The following is a 23793-nucleotide window of genomic DNA, read 5'->3' on the forward strand; positions in this document are numbered from 1 at the left end:
ATATTCAGCCCAGGACCTGCCAAGGCTGTCAGCTGTAGTGTTTGTCATATTTCAATCAAAGCTGAAGCCAGCCAGTCATTTTTACACTGCACAATCCCTACATACTCGAGGACCAGAATTAATGAATTAGCTATTGATTAAATTCCACTCTAGCAAATCCACCGTGGCAAATAAATGAACTACCCGGGGCACATGTAGGCCACGGCCAGACATGTCCGGGCAATCGATCAGTAGTTAGTATTCTTTTGGGATATAAGAACAGCTGATGGTAATATGACATGTAGGAAAAGGCAGTGTAGAAACAGAGTCTGTTTCTGGCTGAGCAGATTATAAAGTAGGAAGGCATTTTTGATCCTTTTGCATTCATGTGTTATGACATATTTAGTCTATATATAATAGCAGAAACATGCATAAGTGTTTGCAGTACAGACAAGTACAGACAATACAGACAAAGGCATACATAAGTTAAAGCCAAGGGCAAAAGATGAGACCCTGAACTGAGTTCTTATCATCAAACAAGATTTGACTATATCTATATGTGTGACAGAAAAATAGCAAGCTTAATTTCACCCTTATAACAGAGACAAATGCTCAATTCAAGCAAAATATACAAATAGCAAACAGGAAGCCAAAGTCCTTAAGAGACTGGAGAAGCAACCCCATTCTGCAGGCCATTTCGGAAGGCTCAGATGGTAGATACTAGTTATTTTCAATAGATTTTTTTTTCCTTTTGATGAAAGAAACTCTGCTAATAAGCATACTCCACCGGAAGTGGAAAATCACAGGAATGCTAACACAGACACAGGAGGTTAACTGCTTTATTGTTGGTGTGATTCTGAAAAATGTGTTTGCAAGTTTAGTTTTACGTTGTCTTTGGAAGATATGAACTCCCAAAGAATCACTGAGGAAGTTACTATTTGGCTGCTTCTAAGGACTGCAGATTTGATGCTCTCTTTACAATTAGGAAGTTTGCCCATGCCCGTGGATGTAGTGGATAGGCAGATTGCAAACAGTGGTTCAAGGAGACATAGATATGCACGCCTTTCCAGACAGCTTACTAATTCATACTGCTGTGATAGGTGACTTCTTTTCTTACCCAGAATTATTCTAAGTTTCCATTATCAGCATCGCATTGCTCCCTGAACATTAATCTTCCTCTTCTTAACTGACAGAAGAATGTGATAATTTTCATTCCACTACACTTCTTCTTGTAACTATTTCCACTTATGCCTTATTTATTATCACAGCACAATGATACCCAAATGGGTATATACAATCAACCAAGGGTGAGACTTCTTTGATTGATCTTTCAGCACAAAAACTCCAAGACCAAAGATAACAACCACTAAAAATGTTTTCAAAGTGTATACTGAATTCTTTTATGCACCTTACTCAATTTTGAGAAGACAACTTTACATTCTGGTCCCCATCCCTGCTACAAATCTCCCTGAGACATGAAAGCCACCTATAGCACAGTACCTTGAGCCAATTATGTGAATAATGGGTGCTGACAGCTGCTTTGGCTCATCTTCCACAGTGGTGATCTGGGTCCCGTTGCTCCTCACGCAGGCATACACCGTGCAGGCTTCAATCTGATGGAGAGGAACATGAGGTTCACATACTCAGCTGCAGGAATTTTTCAACTCCGCTACATGTTCAGACTTTCTCTTCACCCAAGATGGAATTCTTTCCTATTTAACAGATTCCATACATCCAGGAAAATACTGCAGCTTTGAGATAAGTATATCTGCCAAAGATATACTGCACTGTATCACATTCTCCCACACCGTTTTCAAAAGAAGGGTATATGCAGCCCTCTGGCATTAATTACTGTTTTCTATTAAAATATCACCAAAAGAGTTGCAGTGAATTTGTTTTTTTGCATGTATATGTAAACCCTGGTACACAATACTGAGTAAAAACGTGCTTTCATCTGAGGCCTTCAGTAAGGTTTCTATTCCTACCATATATTCTGACATAAAAATAAAAATATTTTTTCCTTAGTGTTCTCTATACCTTCATATCTATTCTGTAAACTAAAAGTGAGAAATGAAAATAGAAATCATACAATTTTTAATGGAAAAATGCCACAGAAATAAATACCTATTCCTTCAGTTCCTGGGATTAAACTAAGAAGGGGCGAAGTGAAATAGGTAGTGAAGGATCATAACATTGTTTCTGCATTGTCAACACAGAAGTTACTCAAAATTTTAAAAAAGCATGAAAATGAAAATAAAAATAATGCAGTAAGTTTACCAATGAGATGCACATGCATCCAAGATAGTATTGTTTCCCGGAAAAGAAGAAAAAGAATCAAAAGGAAAAAAAAAATAAAGGCCAAAAACCAAAAATATTTTGGTTTTACCTATCACATTGATGCAAATATAAATACTAGCAAAGCAGAAGAGAAGAATAATTAACATCTCAAGCAACAGAAGGTGGCCATGGTAAATTAATATAGAAGGTCTATAAGTGAGGCAGTACACTGAATTTGCATTGTTATTGAGAAAAGACAAATGTGTTTCCAAGTGGCATTCAGAAAGTCATATGTGTATTCATGGATGGAGGTTTGCTGCTTCAGAGGGGCTGGAACATAGAAATCTGTTCCAGTGTGCCTGTCTGTGATGTTTATTTATGGCACGCAGTACCTGGCTGCAAATTTTCAGAATGAAGTATACACGGTACTACTAAGTTTGTCTCATATATAATAATGTAAACCAAAGCTTCATGAAATAGACAGGGATAGTTACAATTAAGTGTCAAAATCCATTTCTTGAATATATTAATACAAAGTCGGGACAGAAAGAATTTTTTTAAATTTTTATTATTATGCTTCTGCCCACAGTATTTTGCCTTTCACTAGATATCTGACTAGAGAGGCAGAGAGAAAGGGAAAAGCAAAGAAAAAATGTTGCATGTATTAAGACCATAGAAAGTACTATGATGATTTCAGAGATCAGCTCTGCTTTCTCCTCAAAAGGATAAGGAAAAAAATTGATAATGGCATGTCAAATGCAACTTCATTATTTCACTGTACAGATATATCATGCAGGCCTGATGTTTCTTAAACAATTCTAATTTTCTTTTAATGAGTAGGAGTAGAATCTTTGCCTCCTTGTAATATATGTTGGGGCTTTGCTAATGCTGAAGCACAGAGCATTTAGGGGAAAGTAAATGGAGTTTTGACACTTTGAAAAAAGAGATAATGGAAATTTGTGTTATGAAAAGTGTACACAAACCAAAATATGCTAAAAATAAAAGTATGCCTTGTATGGATATGCACGTGAGCATCAGTGCAAACACATGTCCATGTGTGTAAAGAAATTCATGAAACAATATTCTTCTTGGAAATCCAAGTAGAAGTAAATGAGTAAAATTCAAGTATGCTACAGAACCCAGAAAAGATACTCTAACCTGTATATCATACACGGTGAAGGGAGACAAATCTGCCAAAAGAAAGGATCCCGGCTCGCTCATTCCAGTCTTGTACTGCTGGTTATTTACATAGACAGAGTAGCCTGTGACAACACCATTCGGGTTTGAAGGCGATGTCCAGATGACACGTACAGCTGTACTGTTGATGATGACAACCTCTGGAGGGAACATGCCCTCAGGCTCTAGAAATAAAGGAAGAAACTGAATAAACTCCAGCTGTCTCTGCAAAAGCACTTGTTTAACCAAATGCAGATTAGTATTTAGGTTTAGCAAAGGGTTCACTGCTTATCTGCTTTCCTCTGATGAAGTTATCACAGTCTGTAGTCTTCTGTAAATTGGCTTATTATACTCTCAGTTAGAAATCATGAGAGCTGATGGTAAAATGCTTTATACCAGCAGCATAGTGTCAATCATCAGTAGTATGTGGCCAGTGAGATATGATGATAAATTATTCACCCATCTGCACTGCCAATAGGCAAATATTATTTTTATGTCTCCCCAATCCCAATTCTTCAAAAGAGGAAAAAAAAAAAAGAATAGAGCATTTTGCTTTTAAAGCAAAACCTGAGACCAAAATACCTTATGTCTGATGGAACGTGACATTATAAGCCTTATAGATGAAGCAATATACAATATTGCCATTATGTAAATGATTTCAAATGTTGATTACTATAGGTAATGATGAAGTCTAACATTTATTTTAAAAAAAAAGAAAAAAGCCAACACCTTCCTTAGCGTTAAATTACATAATTATCTAAGCATGTCAGAAATAACCGTGCAAAGACCTATTTTTATCATAAGAACCCATCTTTACCAGTTGAAAAATTGCCCTTACCATCAATTCCATTTTATAAACAAAAGGTGCTGACCTTTGGCATGAGAAAGGAAATGGAATCCTCCCTTAAAGTGCTTTGCTAATGACCTGGAACACTTGCTTCTGAGGTAATGATATTATAATGTTTATAATGAGACTTTATAAAGCAAAAAGATTAGAAAGACCATTCTAAACACATTTCAGATGCGCAAATTTTTTTTATTATTATTATTTTATCCTCCACCCCCAGCTATGCACTTGCCCACTGGCATAGAAATGACTCATAAAGCATTTTCTTAGAGGCTGAACTTACACCCAGAGTTTCTAGTGACTCAGGAGAGACCCTGTGTACAACTGTCATGTCAAAAGCACGTTGCTTCACAGAGCAGATCGTTTAAAAAACCCATTAATTGTTTCTAAATTCCACCATTTATTGATATGAACTCAGTTCCAAACTTAGTGCACACAGACAGGAATATGCAGCAGAAGATGAGAACAAACTGGGTTAATATCTGCTATTAGAGCTTTTGCTTCTCTCTCAGTGGGACCGTTTATTGATCCACCACATGATGACAAGCAGCACTTAAGCATTTTAACGTTTTAGACCTTTTTCCTTTTATACCGGAAATTTTATAATGGAAGGATGACTGATCTCAACCCTAACAAAAATCAATCAATTTCATTCTCAGATTTTAAGCCAAGCTGCATTCACTGCTAACCAACCTCCATCTGAGGTAGTCACATGGACAACTTCACTGTTGATGCTGTGGACTCCATTAAAAACTTGAGAAAATATCTGATACTCTGTGTTGGGCTGCAAATCATCTATGACTACAGAGTTTACATCAGCCTGGATTCTCAGAGATCTTCTCTCATCAGTAGAATTCAAGAAGAGAGTGTAGTAAACAACATCTCCTTGCAAATCCTGCAGTGCTAGGAAAAGAAAGGAAAAACGTTGGGACATCAACGGGGAAATTTTCAGTCAGCAAGTTTCTTATCGACAACATTTATTGTGAAGAGTAAAACAAATTTTATGCAGATCCTCTTATTTTAAAAAAAAGGAAAGGTTCTGTCAAATGCCTCCAATTTCACCCTTTTAAGGAGTGATGCAGACTCTCTCCCTAACTTGTCAAAATCATTAATGGTTCAGCATCCTATCCAACATTGGAGAAAGCTTTCTTTCTCTAGACATCCCCATGAAGACAATGGAATAAACAAATGAATAGATAAAACCCACTGGAAGCAGTGGTGTGCAGGCCTTTTTGGTCCTTCCCTTCGAACAACATTCCCAGAGCCCACTCCACTTCCATGTTATTCCTCTAGCCATGAATAAAGGACCTGTGCCTATGCCATAAATTCCAGTGACATTCACCTTTACCCAGACAGCCTTTTGGCCACAGTGACAGTGAGAAGCTATGTGTTATTGTTTCAGAACAAGCATGATCGATCACATCATCTACATGTAAAGCTGTAACACACTCAGAAGCATTATACATACAGGGAAAAACCCCCAAATTCTCACATTTCTTTCTAAAATGTATTTGAGCCAGCATTAACTTCCCCAGAGAAAGAAAGAAGAAACAGTACAATTTTTTGGCTACACAGGGAAGGACATTCACTGGTCTGAGCTGATGGATAAGCACAGATTCCAGGCAAGTCTTCTACATTTCACTGACACAGATGTCATCTGTTATCTTATCTGTCCTTTGTCAAACAGTTTAAGTTCAGGTCTGACTAAATGCAACTGCTTTTCCACTACGCATCGAGATGAAAAGTATAATTACGAAAAAAACTTTAAGCACTAACACATACATCTTGAAATGACACACTGTAATACTGAACAGGACCCAGCTCTCTGGGAAAGAGCATTGATAAAAGCCAAAAGCATATTTCCAGACTTAACAATCCATGGGTTTGTCATTGAAACTTTTAATCAAGAACGATAGGCTATTTTTAAGTGGTACCGATACAAGGCCTAAATACAAGAAAACACAAGAATAATTTGAAAAGTAGTATCATGGAAAAGAATGAAACACTGATATGCAAAATAGTTAATACACTTATTTGCAACATAGGAAGTAATAAAATATGATAAGGTTTTCAAATAATGAATGGCCTCGTCTTGGTGTTTAACTTCCACTTTCACAAACATATACGGAAGACATTTCTAAGATATGAATGAAAATAAAACCAGATTGCATTACCTACATCTAGAAGGTCAGGGGTTTAGATTACTAAGGTAATGAAACTTCAGTGAGCTGCTTCAGATCTATTGTACTTGTCAGTTTTTATAAGCATGCTTACTTCAGGCATGCAATTATAAAATAAAGAGACTACATTTGTTGCAATTCAGCACCCAGTCCTTACAATACCATTTGCGTTTAAGTCACGAAGAAATTCCCCACTGCTGTATTAACAAACCAACTAGAGAAATTGGCTAAATTCGTTTTAAGGAGCAGAGCAAAAAGAAAGAGAATGGGAATCCTCTCATTGTGAAGGAATGTAGATGTAAATTTTTATACAAAGGGATGAAATAGACCACAAAGACAACAGGATTTTGTGTAGCACTGCTTTATACATGTCTCACGAGTTTGCATTAACTATTTCTTCATTTTCACTATTCTCTTTCTGCAGAAAGAGCACATAATAAATATGAACATGACTGAGAAAGAGCAAAATGTGCACATTTTTTTTCCTATTTCTTTCCTCTCCTTCCAAGGACATTTAGGTACATTATAAATCAAGGCAAGGACTGTGTTTCCTCTGAGAGTGAGGCAGGCCATGGAAAGTGATGGCAGGTTAACATCTAGTTACTGGAATAAATACTAAGCACACTTACTTGGTTTTGACCATTCCACTTCCACAGCAGTGTGATTAACAGCACGTGCAATGAGGACACTTCCTTTCTCTGGTAATCCTGCTAATGTAGTAGCTATCACTTCTTCACTTGATGTATATCCTACCTCGTTGTGCACTATGAGCTTGTACTCGTATGTTGTGTACCTGAGACATTTTAAAAATAATTAAATGGAATGAAAAATGCAGACATAGAAAATATTTGCTGTAAACCTTCTGCCTGTGCCAAAATTTTGTTCTTTCTTGTCCCCCCGCACAAAAATTCATATGTATGGTATGCACCAATAAAGACTTCATAAGAGGTATCTATTTTGTGGAAATAATTCAGCACGATAGACATGGTAACAAAATAAACCCACATTATTTCACTTCTTCATAGTTGTAGCCTGTGAGGTGTTGAGAGATTATAGCTCAATTCAATATGTAATTACAGCAGTGGCAACCTGCCAAAATTTGGATCAGAATTTAATCAAATGAGGGTTTTTTCCTCTTTTGGGTAACCCATTGATTTTAACTTGCAGTCTCATTTGTAAAAGGGATTCACCACACAGTCAGGACTCTACTACTACAAAAACATCCCAAAAAAGGGCACTTAGGAGTTCAAACTCATTTAATAAAGTAATTTTCCTCATAACTTTGCATATTCCAATTACACAGCTTTATTAAATACTACATGTGTTTTTAGTAAACCAAGTGATTGTCACGTCATCTTTTCTTCCCTATATCAAAAGGCATATTAATGTACTTTAAGTGAGATTTCATAATCTCAAATTTAATTTCCTCATAAAAAGCCTCACACAAAACTGCACAAAGACAGAAACTCAGGATCATCTCATTCAAATTTTCACTAGAGCTGCAACACATTGGGATGTCTACAAACGCAATAAGGGAGCATACGGTAAATGCCTAATATTTAGAGATTTTAGTACAAAAAGTACTCAGAGTGTATATTTACTTTACTTTTTTTATATTTATTTTATTTTAGACACTTTACAACAACACCATGATTTTCAAAAGAGCTAAGCTTTAGCAGTCCCACAGAGAAGAAAGCAAATTAATGGGAACTCACTAGCTCCAACTCTAACTAAGCATTGACGAACGGGGAAAATATACAAAACACATCTTATCTCTCTCTGCATCTTCTGTCACTTGCAAACACGGAGATTTACCTTGGACATTGTAGCACACATAAAATAAAGAAAGGACTCTAGTCTTGCAATTTACTGATGAGAATTTGAGATATGTGTTTTGATCCATATTTTCAACAATGAAAATGAGTTTGTCGTAGCCTATTAGAAATGAAGAAACCATCTGAAAAGTTCAGTAATTCTGAAACATGTTTAAAGTATGACAAATGAAAATAAATGCTGATATATGAATTTTCTTTCAGGGAAAAATAAGGCTTGAGTGCTTAAGTCCCTCTGCAGCATCTTCTCCCCAACCACAAACTCATCCTGAGTTGTTACCTGCAAAAACATAGCTGCAGTTGCAGAACCCTCCCCAAGAGAAGTATTCAGGTATGTCCAAGGGTTAGGCACACTTTTTTGGCCATAGCTCATTCAACCCAAAATGTCATGGTGCCTAATGACTGGTCACTGGGGCTCTGTCTGAATGTATTTCCCCCTCTGAATCACTAACATAACTGCTGCACACACCAGCACCATTGAAATATGCAAAGGTAAAACCAAAGCAACTCTATGCAGACTTTCAAGCATGGCTGAAAGAAAGAAATGGACACTTGAGCAGGATTGGTACAAGAACAGCTCCATGAGCAGTTATTGCAACAGACAGAAATGAGCAGTGACTATCAGCAAGTAGGCAGTGGCAAGCCAGAGGCAGTTGCCCTCAGCTCAGTTCAGTGTGTCTCTGACAGGAAGCAGAGGTCACGTTCTCCTGATTCCCATTGTGCTCAGGAGGGATGCTCAGACAATTCTTACAGAAGTAGAAGCAAAGTACAGATATTTGAGGGTCAGTGATTGACGTGGAGTTCTCATAAAGCACACCAGCACAGAGAACACACACACACTGAAACTATCCAAGAGGGTTTTCCTGAGACTCTACCTACAAAAACCCAATGCAGAATCCATGCTGAATCTTCCATTACAATTTCTTCATTTGGGTGTTTTGCCTTAAGGAGCAATAGTCTTGGCTTCAAGATGTAGAAACTAAAGTTGATCAAGAGCAAATGTCTTGCTCTACCCCAAACAGCAGGTCTCTGAGGAACAGAGCACACACTCCATTTCCCAGCTCTCAACACCCTGCATTTAATTGTGATGAAGCTAAGACAATAAAATCAGGTTAAAAAAAAACCATTGCTGAAAACAAGTTTCAGATGTTTCCCTCAAACATGCATTCTGCCTGTGCTATAACTTTGCCAACACACAAATCTAGAGCATCTGTACACATAAATCTAAATGGTTTGATTGCATGAGCATATCGATGCTAAAATTTCATGAGATTTTTATTTTCATTTGTTTTTCAAAGCAAAACAATGTATGAGTCAAGAATGACAGACTAATAATAAATCCCTGCATATTAGAATGATTAACACCAAAGATGATGACAAAAAATATTTCATTACATAATTAATATGTTCACTACATAAAGACACAAGAAATACTTTGAACTATTAAACATACACTATACAAAATGCCAGCATTTGTTTTTATAGTTTTTGTAATCTCACCTGCTAAGACCCTTATCTTCATAAAACCACTGAGTTCCTGAGTAAATATTGTGCCACAGATTTAAATCTTCAGGGGGATTTGATGCAAGTGGTTGCTGGATTTTACGTCTCAGGAGCTCATATCTAACACAAAAGACAAGCAGAACACCAGGATTATCTCAACTAATGTTATTACACAAAAAAAAAAAAAAAGAACCCAACCAGGTTTTTTTTAAAGCCACATATTATTTTGTTTTTACAGCTGTAAACTTCCTCAGATAAACATTCCTTTTAATGTTTTGTGATTTAAAACATTCAATTACTTAAAAAAAAAAGGAAACTACTTTGAAAATGGAAAATGAAGCATTTACACTTGAAAAAAAAACTAGCTTATTCAATGATTTATGGATTTTAAACTTCGTGGAAATGTTATCAAGACCAAGTCCAAATAGCCCAGTAACAGTGCCTTATGCAGACTTGCATGATAAGAACAGGTTACTCCAGAATATGAAAGGATTATGTCTCTTTCTTGCAAATGTACTGGAACAAAGAGCACTGCCATTACTATTTTACTATTAGTAGTAGCTTAAGTGTGCCTTGGTACTTGAAGTGTTTGCAAATAACCACAGTGCAAATTGCAGGAGAAAACAGGCACAGAATGAGTTAACTGTTCCATCCATCCGTAGACTTTAGTAAGGCACCTTTGTATTTGGGTAGAAATTCATGATGTGAGCTTGAAAGACCAAACTATTTCATCCTGGTTTTAATTGGTATCTGAAGCAGTATTCCTGTCTCTGTTCCAAACGGCAGGTCAGCCAAAGCCCATCTCTCATCAGGTCAGCCATGAGACTGCCTGATTTGGGAAACATGCTTTCCACCCAGACTGCATCACAAACTCTCCATCATCTTTTACAAAAAACCTTTACGGAATTTAACATAAATTAGATCACTTAGTGCCTACACAAACTAAAGGGGATAATATTATAGTTTGCGTTTCCTAATCGTTCCAGGGATTACAAAGGAAACTACACTCTAAAGGAAAAAAAAATAGATACCTTTGTTCAAAATCTTTAGGATTATTGCTCTTTATTACATTCCTCAGGACTGTATAATTTATTCTTCCAATAATTGTTTCATTTTGATTGTGGTGTTCTGTTAGAAAAACACCAGATGCTTGTACCCTTCTTACCAGTTACAGAACCGGTCTGAAGTTGCTTTTAATAGTGAGCTGCAGTTTTAATAAAATTGTAGGTACAACAGTGTTTCTACTGGTGCCCAGCAGTTTAGGATCATATGTATATATATTCACTTAAATACACAACTTGATTCTCTAAAATGCTGAGCTGCTCCCATTCTGGAAAGGTGCTTACTGCTAAATTCCAGACAAAGTACGTGGATATTCAGGCACATCTTAAACACTCTCATTTGAAGTGCATATTTGTGAAAATGCTTCCATGTTTAATTATTCTGAGGAGCACCTTGTTGTGCGTCACACCTCTGTTGCAATTATCAGGCTGACCAGTGGCTTTGTAATGTGACGCTTCTTAAAGTTAAGATCATCTCCAGTCTCATAAGGACATGTTGGACAATACCATTCCAGATTTGAGACCCTGAATTCAGAGGTGTTTAACAGGTACTGCATACAGTGATTTAGTGTTTCTTCAGAACCAGAAATCAACTGAGCTGCTCTTACAAGAGATCTGACACTTCCTGTGCTCCTTGGCAGCTAGGGAGTACATGCACAACTTCCAACAACTTTTACCCTTGAGTTTAGGGAATAATCCTCAACAGGTACAAGCAAGCATTTTGCCACTTAGTGATGCCAAACTGAATTACTGCAGAAGTTGGGATTGTAATTTCAGAAATTAAATAGCAAAAAATAATTAAATTCCAACTCTGCCAAAAAAATAAGATGACTTTATAACAAGAACAACTCTCACATGAGTGGCTCATCAGTGTCAACCCAAAGACAGATCATTACAGCTTTACAGGAAACCATCCTGGCATATTCTGTCCAATATATTTCATAGACGAGTCTTGAAAAACATCAAATCTTTTTGAACACTGAGTGGCGATCATGTGTAAATCACCCCCACTGGCAGCTGCTGCTGCTACTCTGCTTGCTGCAGACTTCTTGTTCCATCATGCTGTACAGAGCAGCTGCTTCAGTGGTTGTTCTTGTTGAGGGCAGCATGGCACACCATGAAAGAAATGAAATCTGCAGATGTAGGTCGTGCTGAATTACTTCAATAATCTATGGTAAAATGGTCATGTTGTTAACCCCAGAATAACAGACACTGCTTTTCTGAAACTTCAAATTTTACTGTAGAGCAATCATCATTTCATTCAGTTGTAGTGTGCCCTAATTAAGCCTGAAGAAAAAGTCGAGCTACTGTGCTGTAATAACATACGCAACTGAAATGGCATTACATGATAATTATTGAACCCATCAGTGCACCTAGAAGAGAGCTACCAACCAGAACATGTGGAGTACAGAGCTATAATTCCATGCACAATGTTTCATGATACATTAAAGCACTAGAATGAAAGATTTGACATTTTTTATTGTGTATATATAAAGATATATTTGTCTTTATAAACCTTTATGCACTCAAATCCGTATCTTTTTAATGTGTATCTACACACACATGCTCAGTAATCAACATTCAAGTCAAGATTCCCATCCCATCATTCCAGACAAACCTCCGAGGAGGTTCCTTTCTTTGGCTCCTCTGGTGAAATCGAGCCTGCTATACCCAGCACTTCCTTGCATTTCCTATTTTGGCTATGCCCTCACACTTTTAGCATTTTAACTTCCATTTTTCTTATGCACTGTCTCATTGAAAATTTATTCATCATTTAAGTTTTGAAGATTATTTCATGTCATCATCCTTCCAAATGGTCACTTTCTCTTCATGTGGAATAACCCAGAGCATTGAGAATATTGGATGTGTTAATTACTCATGTTTACAGAGATCTATTCTTTTTCTTGGCATTTTATTGGTGGAACTTGTTGCCTGAACTCATCACCAAAAAGTGGCTGATGCTGCAGCCCAAACCACTTCTGACTTTGCAAATACCCTGTGCTTCCTCCTTCGGGTTTTTCAGACAGCACCGATCTGAAAGACCCAGAGCCTTCCAGCACAGACTACACACTGGTTTGAACAATCCTGGCTCTTCTCTGAGCCTTAAAGAGGAATTCAAAAAGTCCAAAATTAAGACATCACATGACAAAGTCTGCACCGCTCAGAATTTTCAGAGTCAGATTTAGGTCAGTCTTGGCTTACCTCAGATGGGGACCATTGGGCCTTAGCGGTGGTTGCCAAGAGATGGCAATAAAGGATTCACTGATTGGAGTCACGGACAAGGGACTGACACTCTGAGGAACTGTCGAGGGCGTGGTCACTCTCGTAGGCAAACTCTCTGTGCAGCCTCCTAGAAAGCCATCACCTCCAGTACAAGCAATCACTGTGACAGAGTAGTTTGTGTAGGGGACAAGATTGGTCACCAAATGACTCGACCTCGATGAAGGGTTCCCAGCGATGACAATGCGTGGGTCAGGCATGCGAATCTCATAATTAAGGATTTCTCCATTCGGTATCAGGGGAGGCTTCCAGGAGACCTGAAGGAGGAGGATTAAAAAAAATAACAGATTTCTTGCAGTCAGATTTCAGAAATACAGGCACAACATGCTACAGATGGACACAAGAGGGATCTGAAGATGTTCTTTTCCATCAAAATAGACTTTTATTTTTCAAGGGAAATCAGTTAAAAATCTAATCTTTAATTTTAGTGATGTCTGCAGTAACAGTTATAACCGTTGAAAAATCTATTATTTTGCTTTACCAGTAAAATGTGAATGCTCCACATCATTCAAAATTCCATGAGATGTTCAGATGCATTAGCAAAAATACACTAATTATAATAAGTATCACTAATTGTCACTTATTTTCTTAGGGTTTATTACCTAGTGTGCTCGACTATCAGTGGCAGAGTAAAAACAAATCTTATTTTGAGTTTGCACAATTTTCAGAAAGATGTAACTGCATTAGCTCCAATAAGAAAACAGATCTTTCTGCACTCTTTATATGATGAAATATGCAGGTTTTCCCTTTTGTTTTTAATTAACGTATTACATTAGTAAATATCAGACAAAGAACAGGCACAATTTTCCATTTTAGGAACTATAAAATTATACTGAGAAAACTTTATCACAAAAAGACTGGAGATTTCATGCAGAATTCATGGGGTTTATTTATTTGTATATAGGTAGACATACACATGCACATATATATATGTATACATACTTCTACTTTTACTGTGGTTTCACTCTTACTAAGCTGAGGTTAGGTGCGGTTTAAGTTTTTAGTTTGTTTGACGTTTTTATAGCACATTTTTATATATCTATAGTTAGTTATTTATTCTTACCAGCTCCACTGAGTAATCACACTCAAATAATTGCAATATAAAGTGCATGGATGTTCTAAATTATTTTTTAAGGCTTTTTGCCACGGTACCACGACAGAGGGGACTTCAGACTGGCACAACAAGGACATGTAACTTAACATATATTAAGAATGTCAAAGTTTCTTAAAGGTAGTGTAGAAGCCTGTATCAATACTCATTTCCCTAGAAATCCCAGTGCAGGAAGCATACAAGCTTTGCTCTGCTCTGGGACTGTTTTCCTTGCCATTTACCCACTCATCTATAACAATTGCTGTCTCTTTTCCTCCCAGGCACGAGATAATTAAGGATTGAATCCAGCACAGAAAAGAAGACAGAAATGGAGAAAACTTAGATATGCCTAAAACCTAGGTATGCATAGAACAAAATGAACAAAGACAATACTGAAGTGTTAAATACTAATACCACAATACTTTAGTTTCAGTTAATTTGATCTTTTTCCTTAATTTTCTCCAGTCTCCAAAATAAGTATCTTTAAAAATGTATATTCACAATTACACATGGCTGTGGAAATAGAGAACCTTGATTTATAAAATGATTTTTAAAAGGCCCTTGGGATTACAAAATGCTATATCTTAGGTACAGAAGGACCTCTTGGGCCATCAGACTGCAAGAAACCTGGCAGCAAAGTGCTGGAGAAAGCTGAAGGATTTCGATAACAGATTCTGGAATACTATTAAACAGAGAATTAGAAACAGGGTGATCTTGAGTAAAGACAGCAAAACCAAGATTATTGGTGCCCACATAGGAAAGGCTTAGCTCTGGCTAATTATCAAATGCTGTATTCATATTCCTGTTGCTTCTGGCCCCAAATCATGTTCAAACAAATAAAGAAAATACTACCGATAAAGCAATGCAAAATTTCACAGAAAGTAGGAATTGATTTTGCACCATTCTCACAGACATTGAGCAGAACTCTCATTTTGAAGGATTTCATGTGATCTAGTGATAAGCTTAGGAAACAGAAGAGTGGATAACGACCACAGAAAAAGTTTTCAAGTACAAGTATGTGCTGGTTTTGGCTGGGAAGAGTTAACTTCATAGTAGAATGGGGTTAGTATGGGGCTGTTTCAGATTTGTGCTGAAAACACAAACATGTACACAGGGATGGTTTTCTTACTGCTGAGCAGCGCTTACAAAGGGTCAGAGGAACGGAGGAAGAGGCAAGGGACACAAGTTGAAACAAGGGAAGAAAATGCAAAGAAAAGCAAGGGTTACATAATCAGAAACTGGAACAGGGTGCCCACACAGGCTGTATAATTCTTGGACATGCAAGGATGGAGTACCTATCCTGAAATTCTGTCTCAGTGTAGGTAACATATTTGACGTCTTTTTATCTGAATATTAATAAAGCAAATCTGTCAGCATTGGTGTAAAAAGACTTCTTACTGCTTAATGTAAGGTGGCTTCTAATAAAAGAACTATACACCAAATACTTTGGAAAATTCCTAATACTACACTCTCAGAGGATAAAACTGTCTAAAAATGTTCACCTTGTACCAAAACTTATTTCCTAGAAGAGACGATGAGTTATTTTCTAATCGCATTTAATTTTCAATGCCTAGCTTTTACATCTGAACCCACAAAATTACTCTAATTCAACTGGTGCAAGATTCACCATACCCTGTAACCCCTTCACATAAAGGGACAGATAAATACCATGGCAGGAGAAGAGAGGCTGCTCCATAACCTCAGCTCCTGAGTTTTACACAGTGTGTGCACTAGCTGGTACACCTGAAAGAACTCCCAGGTGTTGCTTCACAGCATTTGTTGTGCTCTAGCAGATAGAGTATCTCATGCTGTAAGTAACATAGATACTTTGTGGGGCTTGCACTGGGAAATTTCTTTAAATTTTAATATTTTTTTCCTAAGAGAAATAAAAACCATTCTGAACAAAGAGTATATTCAGTCAGCAGCACACACAATGCAACTTGTTTTTGTCTGGGCACAGATATCTCACACAAAGATACGTAGATTTGCTGTTGCTTTGATTAATATTTTTTTAAACTAGGTAATGGGATAACCAAGGATATTCCCTAACCCTGCTGTGTCACTTGACCTGCTTAGAACTACCTGTGTCACCTGGGAATGACAGGATATGCAATCCCTCACAAACATCTCTTGTCAAGAGGCAAGGGACTGCCTGACCCATAACTGAAGATGATGGAGCCAGCCTGGCTAACACACATATGGCACTACTGGACCTCTTCTCCACTCTGACGTGCCAAGGTTTGAGGTAAGAGCTTGGCAATGCATGAAAGCAGGAAAGCTCACTAGACAGGCTGTTTTGGAAGCAGTAACAGTTTGTTCATTGATTTGAAGCTCAGCACTGAGACCATGAAAGAGGATGCCCATGAGGAAGAGAGAATAAAGTAACTACTGGGAGAGATTAACTGATTCAATGTAATGACTCTGGAAGCTTTCATTTAAAGATCAAAGGACCTTATTTTCTCCACCACAAAATTTAAAGAGACAGAAATTAGCCATTTTCCCCCCATTAAACAGTTATAACCTTGGAATTTTTTTCCTTTTTTGACAGCAGTTGGAACCCTGCAACTTAATTCCGAGCTACTTGAGGAGAGGCATTGGCACATGTAAACTATTTTACTGTTCAGGCCTGGCTTCAACAGTTTGCTTTTAAATCAGTATGTTTGGCTTAATTTTATTCTCATTTCTCCTAGATACTGCTTGTAACCTCTACAAACAGAATGTAATAAATACACTACTGAGAGCTTTTCACTGTTGGTCTCAAAGCACATTGTAAGTCTCAAATTGCAAATATTATTATTCCAGTTTTACAGGTAGAAAGACTAAATCCCAGACTAAATCACGTATCAGAAAGATGCAAAACTCCAAACAAAGACCTGCTACCCTAATTCTGCATTCCAGCCACTGGACTATAGTCCTCTGACGACCTCCCAGCTCCCCCAAAATACTTGGGAGATGAATTTCCTCCTAAATTCTTATCTGTCTTAACAGAAATTATTGTGGGCTCAATGAAGAGCCAGGACCATACTGGAAGTGCAGATTCTGAGAAAGGTCACTGATAGTTCTGCTTGTACACCGTGCACAGGAGTCACACCCAGCTTCAGCAAGGACTACCACAGAAGAACAGCATGATCAAGTTTGCAGTAGCAGATTGCTACTACAAAAACTCCTAGAACTTTGCTTGAGTAATGGGAAAACCAAAAGAACATTTATTTATGATCCTAAACACCTACACTAGAGTGTTTCAACTTTATCAAAGGCAGATGGATGATGCTGATGAAAGCCCACTGTATAATCCATACCAAATGAGCAAGCTGTGCAAGAAATCACAGGCCTAACATGTGGAAAATCTCTAGTGTGCAACTTAAGGTTGTTCCTATGGGTGTTGGAATATCCTAAGTCACTCAAGCAGCACTTATGTGTCAAATGAACCAAGGTCTCACTGACCTTAGCAGCATTACAAGGCAATCTTCACACAAGGATTGACCGCTCCTAAACAATTTCCCCAATGCACCAGGCATACCTGCATAAAACTGGAAGGGTGGTGAACAAAGTCCGAGTCCTTTTTTTCCCTTTCCCAGCACGAAGCTGTTACCTGGGCTTACGGCATCTCCCTTTAGCAGACACAGCTCAGGAATCAGGGTTGTTTCCACTCTCGAAATTATGTTCTGGGCTAACGGCAGACTGAAGTGTTTAGAGAATGAAACAGCAACGGGGAGTTTTAATCTGGAATAGAGGAAGGGTCTTCAGAGCCTCATTCTCTGCCACATAAGAACCTGCAGAGGAGGAGCACTGAAGGATCACCTCACTGTTAGTCACCAACTTCAGTGACCTTGGAGTAATTACCATTGCTTCCAACATTCTGTAATCAGAAGCACTTCACAGGACAGCAAACATTAATGCGTGAGACAAAAAAACCCCAGCTCCAGAACATGTGCCTATAACTAATGCTGTGGGAAATAGAAAACGGATAAAGAAAACACCACCTTTTTCACGGATGATACTCTAACTATAGGGTCTGCTGCTTTAAATGTGTCTGTGATATCTGTTCCTTACAGCTGAAATCTTTCTCCTGTGTATTTTAATCCCAGCCTATTTACGGAACAACAGGCATTTAGCAGTCCACTATCCAGCTTCTGGGCTAATGAAGAACAGAAGACAACTATAAAAATAGAGCCTTATTTATTTGTGGCTGCTCACTTGCATATCCAATTTAGTAGTGAAATTTGAGAAATAGCTACTAGAAAAGTTTATCGCTGCGGCAATAAATGATAATCTACTGCACTGAAAGAGTACAGATGGCAACTCTTGAAGATCCTGTGGACAACTAATGACATTGTTCAATCTGTAGGGTGTAATAGCAGCTTTCTCTGCTTCAGTTTCTTCTATACAAAGAAAAAAATGGCAGGTGAGTGGCAAAGTAAGAGACTGTCATCCCTGTGGGTAACAAAAAACATAAATGACAATAGAATTAAAAAGCCTATAACCCTTCCTCAGTCAGAAAACTCATGAGGAAATACTTCAGAAAAATAAATAATCCATGGAAAATCAATGACATTGTTGAATCAATATGCAAAATAAACAAACAAAAAAGAGAAATTAGAATGGCAGTTAGGTGCCACAGAATCACCACAGGCCTTCATTCCTCACAGGCAACACATATAACATATATTAAGAGAGCAGTAATAATAACTTTTTTATTTTTCTCATTTTGCATCTAATCAAATTGCAGGAAGTTTCTATAAATGATGTTATCATGAAGCAATGGCACAGCACCAGAACTATATGTCAATGAGGTACTTATTCCATCCAGCCAGGAGGAAACCATTCTCTTATAAACTCTTTATCAACACTAAAAAGAAAAAAAAATGTTTCCCCTTGAGAGAAACATCAGGATTATGCACAACTCACGCCAACTTCTATCTTGAGAAAAAAGTTACATGAAGGATGATAGGAAATGGCTGCAGCTTTTTATCTATCAGTGGTCAGTGAGGAGGAGCAATACAAGCAATGTGAGCCAGCATGTCTCTGGTTAAGCCAACAATTAAGACTACAGCTGCATTTCCAGGCCAAAATCCTCAAGGAAGCATCCCCGCAGCAAAAGGGAATTCCTCCTATCAAAAGTTATAAGGCCAAAGTTGGAATATTTGCATACTCCAGTTAATTTAGTTCAGTGTACCCAGCCACATAATGCCTTTCCTACACAAAGAACTCCATTAAATAATTACTCACTGTGTAAACCAGCCTCTTTCTCAAGCCACTCAACCTAGCTACATTCTCGAATGTCATATCAGTGTGAAGTGTGAGATTGAAGCAGCACACCAATTGCAACCCTCACAAGAAAAGGAAACAATTTCTTTTCTACTTCTGTACATTAGGGTATAGCAAATCTTGTGTAACAGGAATAATGTTCATGGCATTGGCATATACTAAATAAACGGCTTTTGCAGTTGCTGAATACCTCCACCTCACTTTGGCATTTAATCAGCCACAAAAGCACTTTATTGCGCATTATACTCCACTACCATGCACATTATCAATTCAGCAAATATTAAAAAATATCATGCAGGTGTCACAGAAATGGGTACTTTAAAAAATTATCGACAGCCTTACACTTTCTCTTGCACAAAGGAAAGCAAGTTAAATGTTATGGAGAGAGATTGGTCCATTCTGATTAAAACTAAATGTTAAAGGAGCACACACATATCAGAAGTGTTTATGCCGAGAGTGACCTACCGTGCTGATATTTTCCTCCTTGCAGAGTGAAAGCTTTGGTCTATGAAAATAAGCTGTATACTCAAGTGAGTACTATCCTGGAGCACTTTGAATTCTTCACATCCTCAAATCATTTTTATTGATTCAGTGACTAAATAAAGGAATGGAAATATGTTTCTCTTTTTTACAAATTCTCTCTGTTTTCAGTAGCAGTAAATATTTGAACTCATGGTTTAGGGATTGGTTGCACTGACAGCTGAAAGCCTCTATTGATTTGCAACCGTGGCTTGGTAAAGGAGCCTCTTGCTAATCTTTCCCACAGCGCCCTTCCAATACCTTCTGCTCTAACCTGGAAGGACAGCTCACTCTAGGGCAAGAGGTAATTAAAATCTCCTTCCCAAAGAGATGGCTTGTTTTCCACCCTGTGCTGGAGAGTTACCATCGTAGACACTGAGATAAGAGCACTGCACAGCACAAAGGACTCCACAAATTTGATTTGAACTCTACATAGGTGATATGTGCACTGCAGGTGTGCTGGGCTTGAGCTACTCAGGAGGGAAATTATGCCTTTCTAGGACTCTTAGGGGCACCAATGTAAAGCAATTCCATACCAATCCATCCTATTTCCACACAGGAAAACATTTCAACCACTAAGTGGCAATCCTTGCAGAATACTGCACAGTCATTCTGTCTCCGCAAGTAGCAATTTCTGCGGTGAAGGGACATGTTGAGTTTGCAGATCTCCACCCTAGTTCAAGACAATTTGGGTAAAACCCCCAAATGTTTTGCAAACAGGTGCTTCCTTGTTCTTCTTGTACTCTCCCTGTACACAGCATTCACACAAGACCGCCCCAGGGACACAGCAAAGCCCTGAGTGGTCTCAGAGCCCTATTACTCTGACATGAATTTGCCATAAAAATTCAGGGAAGGAAACAACACCACCACTAGCAAGCTAATCCATTTGACAGATCTGCAAGAAGACCGACAAGTAAGATGAAATCCCAGTCGCTTCCTCTGGTGCTCCCATCTGCAAACAAGCAGAAGGCGAGAAAACTGCTGGGTGCAGCAAGCCTTGTCTATTATCTCTTCGGTGATGAAGTGCAATGAACTCTTCTGCAACTACAGCTTTGCTTCATTTTTTTAAAAGAGATAAGAAATACTTTATTATTGGAATAATAAATGCTAAAAATATTAAATAAATGTCTTGCTGACCTGGACAAGTGAGACAAATGTTAAGATTTTTAAGAAGTCTTAGAATCTTAGAAATCAGAACTGAAGTAATATCTCAGCTATGGGATACTCACTGCACAGGAACTGTACCAAGGGTTCCTGACTTTCTCTTGCTTACGATGAATATCAATGGAACAATACTAAGTAAATTGAAATACTTGATAAATACAAGAATTTATGTTGACACCAGCAAAGAACCAATGCCCTGTACAGTGAGAGAGAGAATTTAGCAGAAGAGATGCTCAGAAATGGATATTTGGAGAGGCATACATGTAAGTCACTTTTCTCAATTCAATGCTGCCACCTTAAACTATTTTGAACATTTTAACTTAAATATTTAAAATTAATGAAAATTGACAGTAAAACCGAGTCATGGAAATAAAAACATCCAGGCTTCAGCATTTCTGACAAAAATTAGTCTTAACAGATCCAAAAAATATTTGTCTCCAGGTGGAAAACACAAGTCCATGACTACACGAGCAGCAGTGGCACTAAATTTGACCACCATTCATAGAGGAGTCCATATAGTTTGGACATTAAAGGGCTTTAAAGAGTTGTGAATATTAATGACAGGCTGGGAAGAAGAAGAAAAATAAGCACTTGAACTCTTCAGTAAGAAAGGAAAACAAATTTAAAAAGCAATGCTGTTTTGAAATTTAATTCTTATAGAGTGAAAACTGCATTGCCTGACTTCAGATTTCAGAAGAAATAAATGACCCAACTGACTTTCAGTATTGGTAGATTACTTAATCTCGGAGTTGAGCAAAATACAATGAAATTACAACTGAACACACATGTCTGATCTCAGGAAAAGACATCCAGTAAAGATGTCTTACAATCACTGGTAACTCACAAGCTTTTAAACCTAGGATTGAGTGTTGAATGCATTTGGCAAAAGAAAAAGAGGGGTAAGATAGAAAATTATTATGTTCTTACCACATTAACCAGAGCTTCAAAGGTTGCAGTGAGTCTTTGTGCTCAGAGTTGAAGCCAATGTGTAAAAGCTCACGCAGTGAAACGTGGACGTGTGGGTAAGCACATGATTGAACTAGAGCTACTATTTACTCAGCATTGCAGCTTCTGGCAAATCCATGAAAAATGCTTTATTATAAATTGTGGGGAATACTAAGATATACCTATAGAAGCACAGAGGGCAGAGTCGTGGAAGCAGATTGCCCAAATCTTCAATAAGCAGTGTGGCAATTCATCATAATTACTAGTGGTCGATCGTTATTAATTCTTACAGTAACCACCGTACTCATATTGAACTGATTTGCAATTAACACAGAGGTAACATGCAATTCCTCAGAAATTAAAATGTAATTTTATAAGCTTGGGATTTTTTTGTCTAATAGTGAAGAGCTTTTTTTCATAGCTTAAAATTATGCGTGAACAAAGAAAAAAAATCAGCATTGGTTTACTGCTGAAATTAATACCCTCAAACTATTCAGATTGCATTGGTAACACCACTCTGTTTACCTTTTGAAAATACAATGTATACCAAAAATAATAAATCTAACAGATGAACTTCAATCTTATGCAAATGTCCTTTGTTTTGTGCTCTGGTGAGCAAGCTACTGTACCAATACTTTTGGCATTAGTACAAGACTGAATCCATGGAAGCATGTGTGTATTTACACAAAAGAGGCTTCTAAGCTACAAAAATCCCTCTTGTTTGGTTACACTAATTTCCCTTGAATGAAGTTTGTATGCAAGCCAAAACAATGGTAGTTATCCTGTCCTCTAGAGTTCATTCCCAACAGAACAATGTGAATAATTGAAAACTTCCTACGTAGTCCTGTAAGACTCCTCTTTCGTAAATCAGGAGAACAAAAAATGCTATTTTTTCTTCATTAGCCATTAAAAAAATCTGATAATTATACAGAAGACTTAATTACAGAAAAAAAAAAAGCACCTTTTTTATTTCTTGCATTTTCATGAAGTCTTGAAATTTTGGAGAAGGTAGTAGGTCATTTTCTGATCTGATTAGGGAGTTAAAAGTAATCATTCAAGTTTAATATTGAAAATACATCAGGTGTGTAAGGAAGAAAATGAACTGGAATATAATGCCAGAGGCTGGTTTAAAGGAAAAAAAAAAAAAAGAGAAAGGAATCTAATGCTTTTGAGCCAAAGCACAGACACTAATTATTTAACTACCCCTGCAGCAATGAAGTCTGTTGGCTCAGCCAGTAGATGTCTCTCTTAAATACACAGTTGCTACAAGGAAAACATATTAAAGCCATGAGGCAATGAGAATTATTCCTACCTTCACTGAATAGGGTCCCAACGCTTCTGCATCTGGTGGCTGAACACCAGCAGGTCTTGATGGTCTGGTGGTAACTTCTGCCCAGGCACTGCTGTTTGTGCCCCCGTGAAGGGTGCTCATCAGCACTCTGTACTCAAATTTCTGCCAAGGGCTCAGAGCAGTGCTCTGGTCAATGTAGCTCATGGACTGACTGAAGGGGAGAGACACCACAGTTGAGATCTGTTCTGTTCCTTTCACCCTCCTCTCTATGGTAATGTTTTCCACCAAACCATTTGGGCGAGCAGGTGGTTGCCAGGATATGACCACAGAAGTTGGAGTATCAGAATAGAGTTCTGGAGCAGGAATATCCTCAGGGGCATC

The 23793-nt window shown here is 37.7% G+C and overlaps 1 protein-coding gene across 1 annotated transcript in view; it reads right to left on the reverse strand.

The window, feature by feature from the left end:
* Positions 1-23793, reverse strand: part of USH2A (usherin) — a 388071-nt gene that overhangs the window by 115726 nt on the left and 248552 nt on the right. Inside the window, exons 41-47 of the mRNA XM_017730037.1 lie at positions 23434-23793; positions 13058-13392; positions 9792-9914; positions 7089-7252; positions 4973-5182; positions 3415-3617; positions 1480-1592 (exon numbers count right to left, since the gene is read on the reverse strand). The exon at positions 23434-23793 is cut by the window's right edge and continues 269 nt beyond it. Of these exons, the coding sequence (XP_017585526.1) occupies positions 1480-1592; positions 3415-3617; positions 4973-5182; positions 7089-7252; positions 9792-9914; positions 13058-13392; positions 23434-23793 (1508 nt within the window). The remainder of the gene's footprint in view (positions 1-1479; positions 1593-3414; positions 3618-4972; positions 5183-7088; positions 7253-9791; positions 9915-13057; positions 13393-23433) is intronic.

The sequence above is a fragment of the Corvus brachyrhynchos genome, unplaced genomic scaffold (genome assembly GCF_000691975.1).
Source record: "Corvus brachyrhynchos isolate BGI_N302 unplaced genomic scaffold, ASM69197v1 scaffold101, whole genome shotgun sequence".
Lineage (NCBI taxonomy): Eukaryota > Metazoa > Chordata > Aves > Passeriformes > Corvidae > Corvus > Corvus brachyrhynchos.